The sequence below is a fragment of the Anabrus simplex genome, chromosome 2 (assembly GCF_040414725.1).
Source record: "Anabrus simplex isolate iqAnaSimp1 chromosome 2, ASM4041472v1, whole genome shotgun sequence".
In the NCBI taxonomy this organism is placed as follows: Eukaryota; Metazoa; Arthropoda; class Insecta; order Orthoptera; family Tettigoniidae; genus Anabrus; species Anabrus simplex.
Window position 1 is genome coordinate 481,570,666 of NC_090266.1, and position 16,495 is coordinate 481,587,160.

At 37.9% G+C, this 16,495-nt stretch overlaps 1 protein-coding gene across 2 annotated transcripts in view; it reads left to right on the forward strand.

Annotated features, from left to right (window-relative positions):
- LOC136862894 (protein SSUH2 homolog) overlaps positions 1-16,495 on the forward strand; it is a 744,003-nt gene that overhangs the window by 684,597 nt on the left and 42,911 nt on the right. For both annotated transcript variants that reach the window (XM_067139173.2, XM_067139174.2), the window contains one exon: positions 5,701-5,900. In XM_067139173.2, coding sequence (XP_066995274.1) covers positions 5,701-5,900 — 200 coding nt within the window. The remainder of the gene's footprint in view (positions 1-5,700; positions 5,901-16,495) is intronic.

A 16,495-nucleotide genomic window follows, 5' to 3' on the forward strand; every position in this document is an offset into this window, starting at 1 on the left:
CGCTCAACTCCTTGTCCCCGAACTTTGACAGCTAGTGTTTGCATTAACACCCCACAATGGTTCGACAAACTAGCTAAAGCCTCATCTTTCTAGACTTGAACAGTAGAAGCCATTTTGTCTCCTGTTGAGTTCCGTCTATATACGGCTGAGTCTACCTGGGTTTGTGGCAAGTTATCACACATAACCACAAAATGTCCTCGAGCACACATGATGCATTTATATTTTTCTTCGCTGAATGTCCGAACTTGAGACAAGAAAAACAGCATTTTTAGTCTCAAGTGCAAGACGACGTTCTTGCAAAGCCATCTTCTGGGCCCTAATACAGTCTTGAGACTTGTGAGTAGACGACCAAAATACACACACTTTGTTTCTCTATTAGATGCAGTAAGGAGACCTGCCACTGTAGGAATGTTCTCATTCGGATTAGTGGTGTAATTCAAGCTCTTGTCCTTCTTTAGACCTCCCTTGACAGCTATCGAATGCAAAACACCAAAACCTGATATAGCCAAAACAATCTTCTGTTCCTGTTCTACTTCACATGTAAGAAATTGCATCAAGCTCTCTAAACGATTCTTGGAATTCACACTCTGGTCACTGACACCAGCGCCCCTTGGTTCAGCAGCTGAACAACAATGAGTGCGATTGAAGATGTTTTCTCCCAAGTTCTTAGAATATCCTCGGGCAAACATGACTCTACTAGCGGTAAAAGCATGGAATTACACTTGTCCGCTGTGACACCATATGTTCCAAGGGCTCCTATGAGTCTCTGAAGCGTATCATAGAAGGATAATAAACATACGTTACTAGGGCTCACAGCATTCTGTAAGATTAAACTTAACAGCTCCTTAATGTACACTTCTACGAGCAAATCATCCTTTCCATACCGTTCTTTGAAACTTGGTATTGTTTTATATAACGTAGTTTTCTCCGGTAGCAGGAAACCTTTCAACCAAATATCTTGTTCTGGATCCAGAAATGGTAGCGTGTATGACGTATTAGAATTTATTACTAGGGTCTAAAAGATGGTCCTCGTCAATCTTTTTAAATTGCGACCAGAAAGGAATCCAATTTTTAGTTCGTCTCCGAGCTTCTTCAATTCGAACAAACGCAGTTTGTATGAACGCTTAACTTGGAGTGATGAGTAAGAATTAACTGATACTGCAGTTGCTTCTGAGTTCCGATCTTAATTTAATAATTTCGTAACAACAGTCTAACCTTATAAAATTTGAACTTATACTCGTCAGCCATATAGATTTCTTTGTCTGATTCATCATCCCTAACCTCCCCGTTCTCAATAATATTAGTGAAGATATTAGTATCAATACCTGTTAATTCATGATCTTCCGTTTCTAACAGATCCATATGTGCGCTAATACTTTCCGTATCTTTTTCCGGCATCTGTTGCAACGCGTCGAGCTCATTGTAGATCTTGGTTATTGATCGCCGTAATACAGCTCTTGATTTCCTTGTCACTGGTATATTCACTTCCATGCTTGAGATAGGTCTACTACTTATAAAACTGTTCTTATTATTATATAACTGTCTAATGTCCTGTCGCGATCGTCAAATGTTGGGAATGCACTTCAAAAACGATAAAACACGGGTGCAATTCCTCATTAATCGAACATATTTATTTTAACACAGACACATGGAAGACGTATTTTGAACAACAACAAAACAGTCGATCCAAAGAAATTCTACACACACACACACACTACACAGTTCAAAATAATCGATATTATTCAAGTCTTAGGCTTATTTCTACAATCATAGGCTTTTCCTTCGAGAAATGTATTAAAATACAACCCGATCATGAAGTTCAGTTTTCTCATAACCATGGTTCTGAAAATGACTCCCCTAATTGGTAAATATATTTTATCTGTTTCACTTCAGATCACCTTTAACTCCCAACAGTGGAATCGATCAGAGTTCTCTGGCGGTACATACATTTCCGCATAAAACACATTAACACATTGTTGTTCACTTTAATACTTATTGTAAGAGACGATATATCAGCTGATATCTCGTCCTGTACTTGTACAAAGAGAATATAATCTTCACGCACAAATAAAATTAATAACTCAGTCACTTTTTATAACTTCACTTTTGTAAACCTCAAAAGTAGTAGTAGGCCTAGTACTTGGGAGGTACGAACTCAGAGAGCTTTGGCCTTATCCAAGGAAAATAGCTCATTAAGTACTCGGAAAACATCCCCTCTAATGACAAATTCATCATCGAACTGTTTAATGTACCCTAATTAATTATTTGTAACTAAGAAAACACTACAATGAATACACTTGTTATGATCGTGAATTCATTTGCCTTAACATGATTTACATTCAGGCACATAACACGAAAGATGCATTCTAATCATATTTGTTCTAAAATCATATTTCAATAGAAACATCAGTATACTGACTTTTCTTAATGAAATCAAAAGAGAAAGAACTAAACTGATGCTTCTCAGATGGTCATTTTTACATTTGAACAAAGTGTACGCGATGCTATTTTAGCTAATATCGATAGCAATATTAAGGTCTGATATTGAAGACGGTCCGAAACTGCGCAGAAAGTTCGATCGGTTACGGCACATTTACTGACGAGGAAACCATTGCAATATATTCAACTAAAAACGTTGAAAATAGTGAGTCGACAGATGAGGATGACTATGATCAACTAGTATCTTTGTTATGAGTCACGTAATAGCAGTATCCGAGTTACTGCAGATAAATACTAAAGATTTCTTTCGAGCAGCAGGTGGAGGCAACACCGGTCGAGTAATGCTGGAAAGGATGCGTGATCATACGGCTTGCAAACGGTTCTCCAAATTGACGGAGTACATGCTTATGCGATAACGTGTTTTTAATTTATAAATATGTTTCAAACGTGTTTTGTTCAATATAAAGGAAATTTTTTGTAAGTACAGGGCGAGGCGATTGCTGCAAAGGGTCCTTCTGCATGCAGCGTTTCACCACACGAGAGCGCGGTCGCCGTCACCCTACACAAGGACCTCAGTCGTTGTTGTTCACATGATTGTTTACACCATTAACATCACTTTCAGTATCACCATCATCATCCACATCACTCAATCCATCTGTTATGCTCTCACTGAGGCATCATCACTAGCATTACATTAACTGTCATCAACACTCAAATCTTATCTCCAACAGAATCCATTTGTAATTCATGTATATCCATATCACTAATTATCTTCTTGGCAAGTCACTTACCTGCATCTTCCATCTCTTTATAGTTTTGCCCAACTATGAGGAATGAGGAATAAACAATGTTTGTCACGCTTACACATGTGAGAATAAACACTTACCAGTGAGTGATTTTGAAAGAATACTGTGGCACCATATGGTGACACACAGTAGAAATACATAGCCGGAATGGACACTGTACTTCGCTCTTCACGTAGTAACCAATGTAACGCACATAGATGTCACAGTTGATCTTTAACAGTGCCAACTCTGACTTCAAGAACTGTGTCATACTGTCTCAAATTTGAAGACCGGTGTGACACCATATGGCGGCAAGTGGCACTCAACATGTTAAAGTCCACAACTATTCGAGGGATGTTATAGAATTAATATTATTATTGTTAACATGATATTTAATTACTTGTGTTATACCAGCATCAGTATCCTTATCTCCAGCAGACATATAGACATAATAGAACTTCTAGAGGAGGCTATCAGGCTATAGAAGTGTAAAGTCTTGTCAGACTTTTGATGTTCACTGATATTTCCCCAGAGAGGCACCTTTGCAATGAATTACTTTGAATGAATTATGGTTGGCAGGGTCATGGAGTTTTCAGAGTATGTTTTGGGAGAAAGTTCTGTAAGTGATGAGAATTGATGAAGTCTGCAGAAGATGATGATGATGATGATCATCATGATTATTATTATTATTATTATTATTATTGAAACTGTTTTCACTGAGTTATTCTCATTATTTTATATTAACAATTAAAGGTAGCCTAGATAGATACAGTAGGCCTATGTAAGAATGTTATCCATCTGTGTAGGTAAACACTGGCAGTCTTTCAACATCCTAGACTTTTCACCCAGTTATTTTGGAATGAAAAGCCATATCCTTATACTTCAGATTCAGAGTAAAACTGGAAGTCCCATGACTATAATTGCAATATCGAAAATCATGTAAAGCTACAGGCTTGCTAGCTTTTCACCCCCTGATACATGCTAGATAAAAATAAAATTTTAAAATATTTTTATCGCAATTCCACAACCATTGAATGAGATTCCACAGAAATCAACTCAAGATCATATTGATTTTAAGCCATAGCCTATTCAGAATATGCTGATTTGTTTTAATGAAAAAACTCCAAAATGATCTTTTCCTGGTGTTCACAGAACCTCAATCATCCCAACTATTACCAGTGCTTCAGTTTCCTTCTGGAGAGAGTATAATGTCATCCTCGTTTCCCCTTATCAAGCTCCTACTGGGTCAGGGCATTTATGGCACTTCTCTACCTTTCTCTCTCGGAGAATAATATGTATTCTTCCAAAAATGCATACAGTAGAAGCCAATTGTAACATGTCCAATATCGCATGTCTTTGGATTTAACGCGGTGAAAACTATGCCCTCCCCCCAAAATCGGTATTAATTTATTAGTTATATTCTTATTTTCAAATGTCAGTAATTAGGTAGTAACTTATTTTGGTATTCGGTGTGTTATCATTTTACTACGACGATCACGCTAACGCTTTCCAACACCCTAGCCTTCAGGAAACAGTACAGTAAAGTTCTCTTAACTTTCTCATTAACGACTAGCAAATCAAATGTTAAGCAGTACCACCCCCTGGCAATAACCTGATTTATGACTGTCTACTGTAGAATTACCTCTGCTGTTGGCCAAGAGCAGATGGCTCTCGACCAATAAATAGTATGCTTGCTATGTCAATGACAAACTCCATGTAAAGTCCAGCGTGGACTTCAAAAGCATACCGGCCGTTAACGAGGAAATTGCATGAACTTTACCTTCAGTATACCTTCAATTATACGGTGGGTATGTAGGACTGCATTCCTGGGTTATCACATAAGCAACTGGAAACAAATCATTCCCAAGCTATTTATAGCATTTACATTTCAGAGTTCTCACCCAGGCAAGCAGCAGTGTTTTTAGAACCAGCCATCTCCCATCCTGTCAACAAGTGTAGGGACATAGTGTTGAATTTCGAGTTCACTGCACGTGCGTGGTGTCACAGAAAAGGAAGGCATATTCTGTGGGTGATAAACTCAAAATAATTGATTGTGTGAAGAATGGAGCATCAAAGGTAAGTTTATCACATGAGTTCCATGTTGTATTTATTTTTTGTTCTCCCACCCCATTTATTTCCACTGTACCTTCCGATATACCGTGGTTAAGGTACAATGTGGAGGTGAAGTATGTCCTCCAACAACGCGTTATATCAGACTTCTACTGCATTATTGTAGCTTCCTCTACCAAATTTGTGGTTTCAAGCCCAGCAGAGATTTTTGAAGGGCGGGCACATTTGGCATTTAACCAACAAAAACTCAGCCTTAGATCACCGAGCAGAGATCTGAGCTTTACCATCTGGTACAGTAAAATGGAAGGTGGAAGTGTGCATGCAGGCAGCATATTATTTTTACAGAAAGCAGAAAGCTCGGGTAGAAGCTTGATAGACTACTTAAATAAGATGGTAAATGTTTCAGGTGCGTTGTATTCATTGCAATGGAAGCTCCTACGGAAAAGACGGTGATGGAAATAAAGAACGCTGCTATTACTGCTACAGCACAACCCATGGACGTGGGCGCCAAGATTGTGACAAATGTTCTGCTACAGGAAAAGTGAACTGCCCGGCTTGTGATGGTTCTGGACAGATTTTGTGCTTCATTCAACTTACCATTACCTGGTGAGAAAAATTTGAAATATATTTTGTTGTAGCTACAACTGTATGAACCATGGCAACCCCTTCCCTTGAACTGTAATTGGTGCTAGAATTTTGCCCCAAAGAAGGGTTCCTTAATGTAACAGTTAATCTATAGACTAGAGACGAGCAGTAAGTAGTTTCAGGCTTGGCTGCACTCGTACGTGTCTGCCAGCTAAACTAGGCTTACATCGTGCGACCACACTGCAGAGCAAGGCTGGTCTTGTTATGTTGTGAGCAGCGCCTCCTAGGAGGCGCTGGTTGTAGGGGCCACATCAAGGCAGCTTGGTTCCTTTCCAGGCTGGGTTTGTTAGGGCTGGCATAACAACCAGGTCGGCTGGGCGGCCTATTATTGGTGTGCTGCGTTCACTAACAGTTTGCACGTTTTCCTTCTGAGTTAAATGAAAGGGACATTTGGTATTGTTTTGTAAATAGTGTAACTGTAACAATCAAGACTGGCCATCGCTGCAGCCTCAGGATATCGTTCTAGCTCCTGATCTGTGGCCAGTTTCAATTTCTTGTACTAGTAAGTCATTTAGAAAAAGCCAGGAGGTCTGGAAACATGTTGACCCAACATTGCAACGGCAATCGGAGAGCTACAGTGATTAGCGCCACCGGTCAGGAAACCATGAAACGCAGCTGAGGGAAGCGATGTGACCTCGCTTCATGTATGGACCTCGAGTCAAGCAGCAGCCATCTAGGATGTTAAAAATATACTCTCTCTAGAGTAGGATCCTAATTACTGTGCCATCTCATAAATCAGATTTCTGTTGTAATCATGGAGGGAGTTCAGGGAATGTCTTTATTTTGTAACTCTTTAATTAAGATCTTGCTATGATAGTAGGCTTTTATATGAATAAACATCTTACTGTATGATTATAAAAATTTCCCTGTAAATTCTATGGACCAGATTCAAAGTATATTGCACAGAAATTATCCACCTGCGCACTAATGAATATTGATTCTACTTCTTTCAAATTATATAAAAAGCTACGAAGAGATAGACTTATACCTCTTGTACACTGAATACATATGCATCAGTGGCCAGTCGTATTAAGTCATAATGAATGTGTTTTCCAAATGTTCTCAATCATCTTTACAGTTTCTTCCGGCTCACAACGTTAGAAACAGAGATCACTTTTTCTCTTTGTAAAAGACAAAAAACACACAAATAATAGTAGTTTCATAGATTCAAGTGTTTGAACATTGCTACATTGTGTTCCATTTGGGTAGGATAACAATGAAGTACATGTACCTGTTTCAACTTTATGTTACTATGTAGGAATAGCAAATCGTAGACATGTTCGGGTTCTATACTGGTTCGCCTCTCTTTTACAACAAAGCCCACCTGGCCGAAGACGCACTTACTAGCTCCACTTGTTGCTGGTACACAACATATATTATGACCACTAAAACATCTTTCTTTTCTCTGGATTCTTTCTATGCAGTAGCCATCTAGAGAAGAACTTCATCCATGGGCGTTTCTCACAAGCCATTTTTGATCACTGGAAACAACTTACTTTTTTGGGTGGTTATCTAATAAATTTCTGAAGTTCCTGTTCTTCTTCACACTTTTCTATCAAACAGAAAAGGGGGAAGCGACAATATTAAATGTAGACATTTTGTTACCTGTTTTGATAACACACTTTTCAACATATAAAAACGAAAATGTTTACTTACCTTCACTAAAATGCCTGCATAAGATTCTGGCTTTTATAGAACTTCCTCTTTCTCAGGTACAGACAACATCTTTAACTGGCAAAACCGCACAGATAGAAACGATGCCATTTTGTGATGCAAATATATCTCCATTTTCTCTTTGATGACTTTTAGTGTTCTTGACTTAATTTCCTTGAATGATACTTTGTCATTCGGCGCCCGGTCAAGATGATTAACAAGATGATGGAACCAAAGGAGCACATTTTGTATTGTTTGCCTGTTGTCTCCTAAATCATCTGTGGCTTCTGTGAAAGGTTATAGGAAGTAATAAAGTCACTCATGAATTCCTTGTACTTGTTGTGTACAGATTTTAGCATAAATAAAATTCAGGAACCTCAATTGTCAAAAATTATCAGTATTTCGCCCCGGTACGGCATGGGCTCGTCAGTTGAATACCGCATCTTCCCAAGACACTGGCCGGCTAGAAAGTGCGGTATCCAACTGATGAATCCATGCCGCACTGGGGCGAAACACTGGTAATTTTTTACGATTGAGTTTCCTGCAATTTATCTATCTCAATCAGAAGCCCTTTTTAGGTCAGATTTTAGCATGATCAGCTTAGTATTCCATCTTATTTTTACATCCTGATACAAAGTATGCTTGACATGACTAACAAAACCTGAACGTTTGAAATAGGCCACAACTTTCTATTGTTTCCTTATTATGTATTCTATGTCTTGAACCTGAAAATTACAAAAATCATCTTGGAATGTGCTGCAAAAATATATTTAAACAATGTCCTACACAAGATATTCACTTAAAGCTTTCGTGAACCATGAAGGCCTTCCTAATATTTGCACCTTGATCTATTGCAAACATAACACTTTGTAAATCTGACAGCTGACTACCTAGCACAGCACATAGATCACTTAAATATTTCATAATGTGGTGTGTTTTTTTTTTGCTTTACGTCGCACTGACACAGATAGGTCTTATGCCGACGATGGGACAGGAAAGGCCTAGGAATGGAAAAGAAATGGCCATGGCTTCAATTAAGCTACAGCCCCAACATTTGCCTGATGTGAAAATGGGAAATCACGGAAAAACATCTTCAGGGCTGCCGACAGTGAGGTTCGAACCCACTATCTGCCGGATGCCAGCTCACAGCTGCGCGCCCCTAGCCGCATGGCCAAATCTCCCGGTGGTGTGCTGGAGAAGAGGGAGGTTAAAAAACTCTGCCTTTTATTACCCACTCCTTAATGTAGTGAACCATGAGGGAAATAAAATTAGTAATTTTTATAATCATAAGTTCACATGTCTTTAGTGGCGGCACATGAATAACATTGCATTGCGTCACAATTTCCGGTATTACAGAGTGATGAATATCATCACCCACTTCATGATATTGCCGGGAAACAGTTGTCCAATGCAGTAACATCCCAGACGCATTTACTTTACCAAAGTAATATCCTACATTAATTAATTATTTTGGTACTATTTGAGACCCTGTACTTGACATAACATTGAAAGGGCATAGGTCAAAGGCAGACATTTTAACAAAGCCTCTGTTATTTTATGTTTTGTAGAGGTAGGAATAACATGACTGCATGAATCACTCACCCGACTCAAAGGAGAATGAGTGCAATTATGCCTTGCTAATGTGCTGGAGTTTGAGCTTCGTAAGAGGCACTGTCTTATTTTGCATTGCAGAAATTCTATTTTCTGCCCCCTGTCATCAATAACAACATAAAATTGTTCCCATACTTCACTCTTCCCAGCACCCATACTTTTATTACACACGGTTTATTTTTTATTTTACTCTTGACTTCACTTACTGTAAAATATCTGTGTTCAACGAGAATCTGACTGCACTAAACTGAACAAAGCTGTTCTGGATTTATCACTAAAATGGCTCAGGATCTTAGAGCTTGTCATGACTTGACCGTGTGAACCATTGGGCTTCCTCAATTCTCAGCGTAAACACTAGGAAGCTTATGCCGGCCAGCAGACATTATCACATCTTGTTCCGGCTGGCACCTGGAGATATAGGTAATTTTCTCGGCTTGTTCTGGGCCTGGTCCATTTTCTACTATTGACACAGGACAGTTCAGTGCCAACTGACTGGGCTGGTATATGATCCTGCAATTGTAAGCTCTATAAACAAGCACGTAACCAACTATGATTTGCAACTAGATTAGCTGAGACCTTGCAGGATATGAATCCTATTGTCAGCACATCAGTGAAATAGTTTTCTTCTTTCAAACCTGCTTCAATTTCGTGCATATGCTTAGGATGGTACTTTTATCAATGCCATAACAGCTGCCTACCCAATCCTTGGTTCAGGTAACTGTGTACACACACACACACACACAGAGAGAGAGAGAGAGAGAGAGAGAGAGAGAGAGAGAGTAGAAGTCCGTTATAGCGAGAATGCATAACAGCGGAAAATATACGCTCTATAGTGGATTTTCGTTATATCAGATTTTCCTTAAAAGTTGGGAAAAACCCATGCACATTATAATCGTATGAAACCCTTATCAGGTTGTTCAAAACTTGAGTCTTCGCGGATGATATCCATACTACGGCTTACTCGTTTGTTATTTTTCGAAATTCGATACTACATGAAAGTGTATGTTAAATTTCATTCTGAAAAAATTATAGTATTACTCCAGAGGCCTCTGTGGCAAACATTCCAGTTTTCTTCTTCAAACAGCGTCACTTAACCGTATGATACAATCATGAAAACATATTTCAAGTCCACATAGAAAAATGATAACCTCCTCCCTCTAAATTTACATGGGAATAGCCCTTCCGAAATTTAACTAGACGCGAGAAAATACAAACTATCCTCTGAAATCGGTGATATACTCTGCCACATCTTGAGGTGTATTAATTTCTTACTATTCAGAATATACCGGTAACATTAAAAGTGAGCGATCGTTTATTTCAGCCTTTATTTCAAACAAGTTAACAGCCGATCATTTATTACGAAAAAGTCCTCTTTCATTTCTAATTTTCTTTACAGAACAGCAGTCAACGGGTATTACTAATCGACTCCGACATCGCCTTCGAATGTCAGCGAGAGAACTTGCAAGTGTTACCCATTCTCTTTAAATTCTTTAAAGTGTACATAGCGAGAAAACGATACCGAAGGTGATATTTTGTGTCAAACGCTTCAGTTTTTTTATTCAAAAGTGTCACTTAACCTAATTTAACCATATATTACCGGTACCATGAAAACATTTTCCAAGCGCCGGTAGAGAAATGATAACATTTTCGCTATAAATTTACATGAGAATAGCCTCTCCGAAACTTAACCAGACGCGAGAAGATATAAACTAACCTGTGAAATCAGTGATGCGCTCTGCTCTATCTCGAGGTTTATCGCATTCTTATTTCATTTCAGTGTATAGTATTACATTTATGCGCTCTTTTACTTTAGCCTTTATTTCTAACGATTTAACCCATTGAGCCTTGCATATTGGTTGGATTGAAACTGCATTAGCGCTGGGATTATTTTGGAGGAAATATAGTGTCGCTTCATATCATGAGAAATTTCTTACTTACAAGACCATTAAAGATTTAAATATGCATGGAAACAAAAGGCTTTCACACCACAAACTGCGGAACAAGGAATACAGTAAAACATTTTATTTTATTAGCATCACGGGACCGTGCTCAGTCCGCCTGCTGAGCTGTAACACAGTCTTCTGTTCGATTTCCACATCTATTTGTTCTTCAGGAGCATTGCTCACACTATTACTAATGTTACTATTTACTAATTTCACTGAAAAAATTACATTCCTAATCATCATTACTTCCTAAAAGGGGGTTATATATCGGTAAATATCAGTTCTATTCTGGCCGCCATCTTGTTTACAAGCGAATCTCAAAGTCTAGAGATAGCCCACTTCAAACTAACATTACGAAGCACACTATCGATATATATTAGCAAAAGAGCATATAACATTGAAAAGAAAGAGTCCCTACACAAATCACAAATGCAACTCACTCTGCCATCTCTTGAACAAAAGTTGATTTACGTAGTAAAATGAGACAACGGAACAGTTCCGTGGTCCGGCATTTGGTCCACCGAGACGAAGCACGGAACGGTTCCGTGGCTCGGGCCCAGTGAGTTTGCTTTACGGAACATCAGTCGCGGAGAAGACCCACTATTATCCAAGACCAACTATATAAATAAAATATTATCGTACCTATATGCATATATCGATACGTGACAAAATGGCTGCCACATTGGGATTCGTGTTTGGAGGCATGTGGGGCCATGTTTACATTCAGTTTGGTTTAAACCGCGCACGTGTGTGGTTGGTTGAGGTTATCTTGCTAATAGAATTTGCGATTTAATTATCCACTGAATACTTTTTGTGTTAAGTAGTGTTGCGGTGTCCTTTTATCGGTTCTTTTATTAGTTATCACGATTTTTTAAATGTGTTAGTGATGTTTTCAGTAAATAAGTGGTGTGGAAGTGACAAAATTACAGATTGTACCTCATTCATCTGTGAAGTTCAGAAGAAATTCGTTAAACCATTCACTGTAATAGTGAAGGAAGATGTATTGTTTGTGAAGGTGGATGATGAGTCATTTATTAACGTTCCATCAGTGAGTTTTAAAGTTTCAAGTTCATTTGCAGTTCAAGTGTATCACAAAAATGTGTGTTTACCTACAGAACATTTTAGGTTTATATTGGAATGTGATGCTTGTGAAGACATGAAATGTGACTGTTCGACGAAGCTTGACAATTTGGTAAATCATCTCACAAGTTATTCTGATGATAATATCAGTCTCACTGATAACATTTCTCTTTTGATGAAACTTTTGAAAAAATGCACGTGAGTTAGACTATGACTTTAATGCAGAGAGAACTAGTAAAATAAAATTTGTTCTGGAACAGTTAGAGCTCTCTATAACTAATCAAATAAGGTACTCTCCAGAACAACCAAATGTTGATAAGACATTTGCTGTTTTAAGTAAAGTGGTCAGTGTCGATGTTGGTACAGTGTCAGTCTGTAAATTTACAAGTAGGCCTACTAAGGCCAGATTTTCAGACCTTAAAGAGTTGTTTCATTCAGAGAAGAGATTGTTGCTAAACAAAGTGGCTCCAAATTTGTCTAGGAAGGCTCTGTACCCAACAACAATAGAGAAAGATTGTATCATCAGCAGCAAAGTCTTTGATCATAAGAATGTTGCTGGTTTGGAAATGCTTAAAAGTCAAGGTGTGGATGTTTCTGGTGGAACAATCCAGTTTCTAAAATTAATTCAAAAGTAGTGTTCAGGTTGTAATGTACACTATCCCATGAAAGGTACATATCCAGAAATGAAGATGCTAGTGCAATTACCGGTCCTGATGACATGAAACTTTCATTCCTTACATGTTTAAAAATATACATAGACTTATGGTACATTTTATAATCAGAAGGAAGATTGACACACACACACTTACCACAGTGATAGAACTGTGTAAATATATTTTCTATAAGTACCACAGGTCTTATGTCCTTACTGCCAAATTGCAGACAGATAGTTTAGAGTGAAGATTTGGAGTCTACAGGAGATTGAGTGGTTGCAATTATAATGCTTCTCTGGAACAAATTCTTGAGTCTGAAAGGAAGCTCAAAGGGTTAGGTGTATTGAAGATGAGGTCCATGAAACTTGGTGAACGTTCTTTGAAAGTCTTTTCTCGTAATGTCTATATAAATAGCCGTGATGCAACCATTGATAATGTAGATGTGTTAGAGCCTGCATTAGAAGTGTAGTTCACATTACAGTTCCCCTTGAAATGTGGATTTTGGTCTGCATTGCTAGCTACACCAGTTTACAAGTGATTGAAATATTACGTAAAAAGTGTGATGTCTGCGTTGAAATGTTACAGAATGAAAATGAATTGCTTAAGGATAGTGAGAGCGGAAATTATGATGTATTTTAATCTAATGAAGAGAGGTGGTTTGAAGTGTCCGTCATTGATAGTCATGTCTTTGTGTTGTAACGTGTTCAGACTTTTCCAGGTGTTAATTAGTAACAGTTACAAACCAGAATTTCTTTATAGACTCAAAGGGGCACTGGTAGTGTTAGGATTTCAGTTAATTGAGAGTAGTATATGTAACCATAAAGATGAGTATCAGTGCAATGTGAAGTTGAAAACGATGATTAAAAAGTGCATTAAGGTGTTAGCAAATGTTTTTATCAATAATTATGATTTTCTTATAGATACACCTTTAATTGTATATTTCAAGTAGGCTGGTGAATGTGTATTTGTTGAGAATGTTTTTTTTGTCCTGTGTAATTTGTGTTTTTTTTAATATGTTGTCCATTGATGTGATTTACCAACGAAAGTTGGTTTAATTTTGTCATTTTCAAGTGTACTGGCTGTAGGGTTAGTTAGTGAGTCCTGTGCATATTTCAAGTACAGTAGTCTAGGTTGCAGAATTTCTTATTTACTGAGTATGGTAGGCTGTTTCAGTGTTATGGGTAGTTTTCTTGTAATGTGTTGTGTGTGCGTAGTTGTGTTTTACCGACGAATTTTGGTTAAATTTTTGTCATTTTCATGTGCATGGGTTGTAGATTTATGTTAGCAAGTCATGTGCAAATATAAAGTAGTCTTGCTTGCTGAATGTCTTATTTACTGAGTATGATACATCACTTCACTGTTATTGATGATTTGGTTTTTTCTTGTAATGTGTTATTGTTGTTTTACCAACGAATATTAATTATATTTTGTCATCGTCAAATGAACTGGTGTAGGGTTATGTAAGTTGGTCGAATATTTGTTTCTATTTTGGTATATTATTTTAAACAGTTTCATGTTTTCTAACTATGGAAACATGATTTATAATTTATCTACCGGTACTAATTCTTCTTTACAAAGATTGTGAACGGTATTGGCGTTAATTATATTATTAGGAATCAATGCCCAACTACGTGCCACAGCAGACAGTGGCCTAATGATTCCGCCATATTGGATTCTACATTAAGGTCTGAGAGGTTGTAGTTGGCCTTGGCATATAGCGAGAAAACGGTATCGTACCGAAGATGATCAATCGCATTTTGTGGCAAATATTTGTTTTCTTATTCATATAGCTTCACCTAACGTAACGTAACCGTACTATATGTATCATGAAAACATATTTCGAATGCCAGTAGAGAAATGATAACCATCTTGTTATAAATTTAAGTAATAAGAGCCTTTCCAAAATTTAACCAGACGTGAGAAAATATAAACTATCCTCTGAAATCAATGATGCAGTCTGCCATATTTTGAGGTGTATTCCATTCTTACCTAATTGGAGTATTTAGCACTAAAATGAAGCAGTCGATTGCTTCAGCCTTTATTTTTAACGAGTTAACGACTGCCATTAGACACGTTATTTATGCATTTATGATGAAAACCTGATCTCTTTGATTTCGATTTGTTTTTACGGACCTGGCGAGTTGGCCATGCGGTTAGTAGCGCGCAGCTGTGAGCTTGCATCCGGGAGAGAGTGGGTTCGAACCCCACTGTCGGCAGCCCTGAAGATGGTTTTCCTTGGTTTCCCATTTTTACACCAGACAAATGCTGGGACTGTACCCTAATGAAGGCCACGGCCGCTTCCTTCCCATTCCTAGGCCTTTCTTATCCCTTCGTCGGCATAAGACCCAACTGTGTCGGTGCAACGTAAAGCAAATAGCAAAAATAATATTTTTACGGAACAACAGTAAACAGGTATTATTAATCAACTCTGAAATTGCCTTCGAATATCGACAATAGAGCTCGCTAGTGGATATAGCGAGAAAACGATACTGAAGGTGATCGATCGCATTCAGTATAAATGTTTGGCGCATAAATATTGGTAACGCAAAAAATCGCGCACGCTTTATCACTCGTAATAACGGATGGGTCAGTGATAGGGCTCTCACTGTAATCGAAGGATGATACCCAGTTTAATATAGGAATTTTGAAGGGGCAGATGAAAACTGTCCTTATAAGGGGGTTCCCGCTATATGCCGCACTCGTTATAGCGGACTTCTAGTGACCACAATGTTCAAAATATTGTCGTCAGAAGCAGCAACAACAACACTGTGTACCGTGGGACTGATATGGATACAAACAAGGAGAGCCTGAGTTTGAAATAATTCTGGCCTGGAAATTTTCTCTATAATAAAATCATAAATAGTATTTTCCCCATCTCTTTCCCCATGTGTTTTTATTTCGATCATACAAAATAAAATATTGCAAACTGCTTTATAACTCTTTCTCGTCTCTTGATCTTTACCTCATAAAAGAGTAGAGGTGAAAGGACAATACAATTCATTAAATATAATGGAAAGGTACAGACAATATTTTAATGCATCTGGAAAGACAGAAACATGAAGAGGAACACATAATAGGACAAACACAATGACAGGTCAGTGTTCCAATGAGGTAATTCTGGAAGCAAAGACGAGGGGAAATGTGTCATTTTGTTTATCCTATTGTGTGTTTCTTTTCATGTTTCTATCATTATTTAATAACTTTAAATTCAGTACCTGCATCATTTAGAGTGGGGATTCTCAAATTTTCTGGTTCACAGCACTCTCTTTTGCTTTACTTTTACATTACATTTACAACTGATGTGCATTTAGGGCTGTTACCCACATGGCAGTTTCCCTATAAACTGTCTACTTGTTCAGAGAAGTTGTAAATTTCTAGAGCATCTACCATGATAAATTATTCCAATCCCTAAATCCTCTTCCTATGAAATAACTTGCCGCAATTAATCCTCTTGAATTCCAACTTTATTTTTATATTACAATTTTTCTACTTTAAAAAACTCCGCTTAGGCCTATTCGTCTACCACTGACATTCTAAACCATCTCTCCGCTGACAGCCTGGACAATCCCGTTTAGTCAAGCAGCTCATGTCCTTACTCCCATATTTTCCCAGTCCA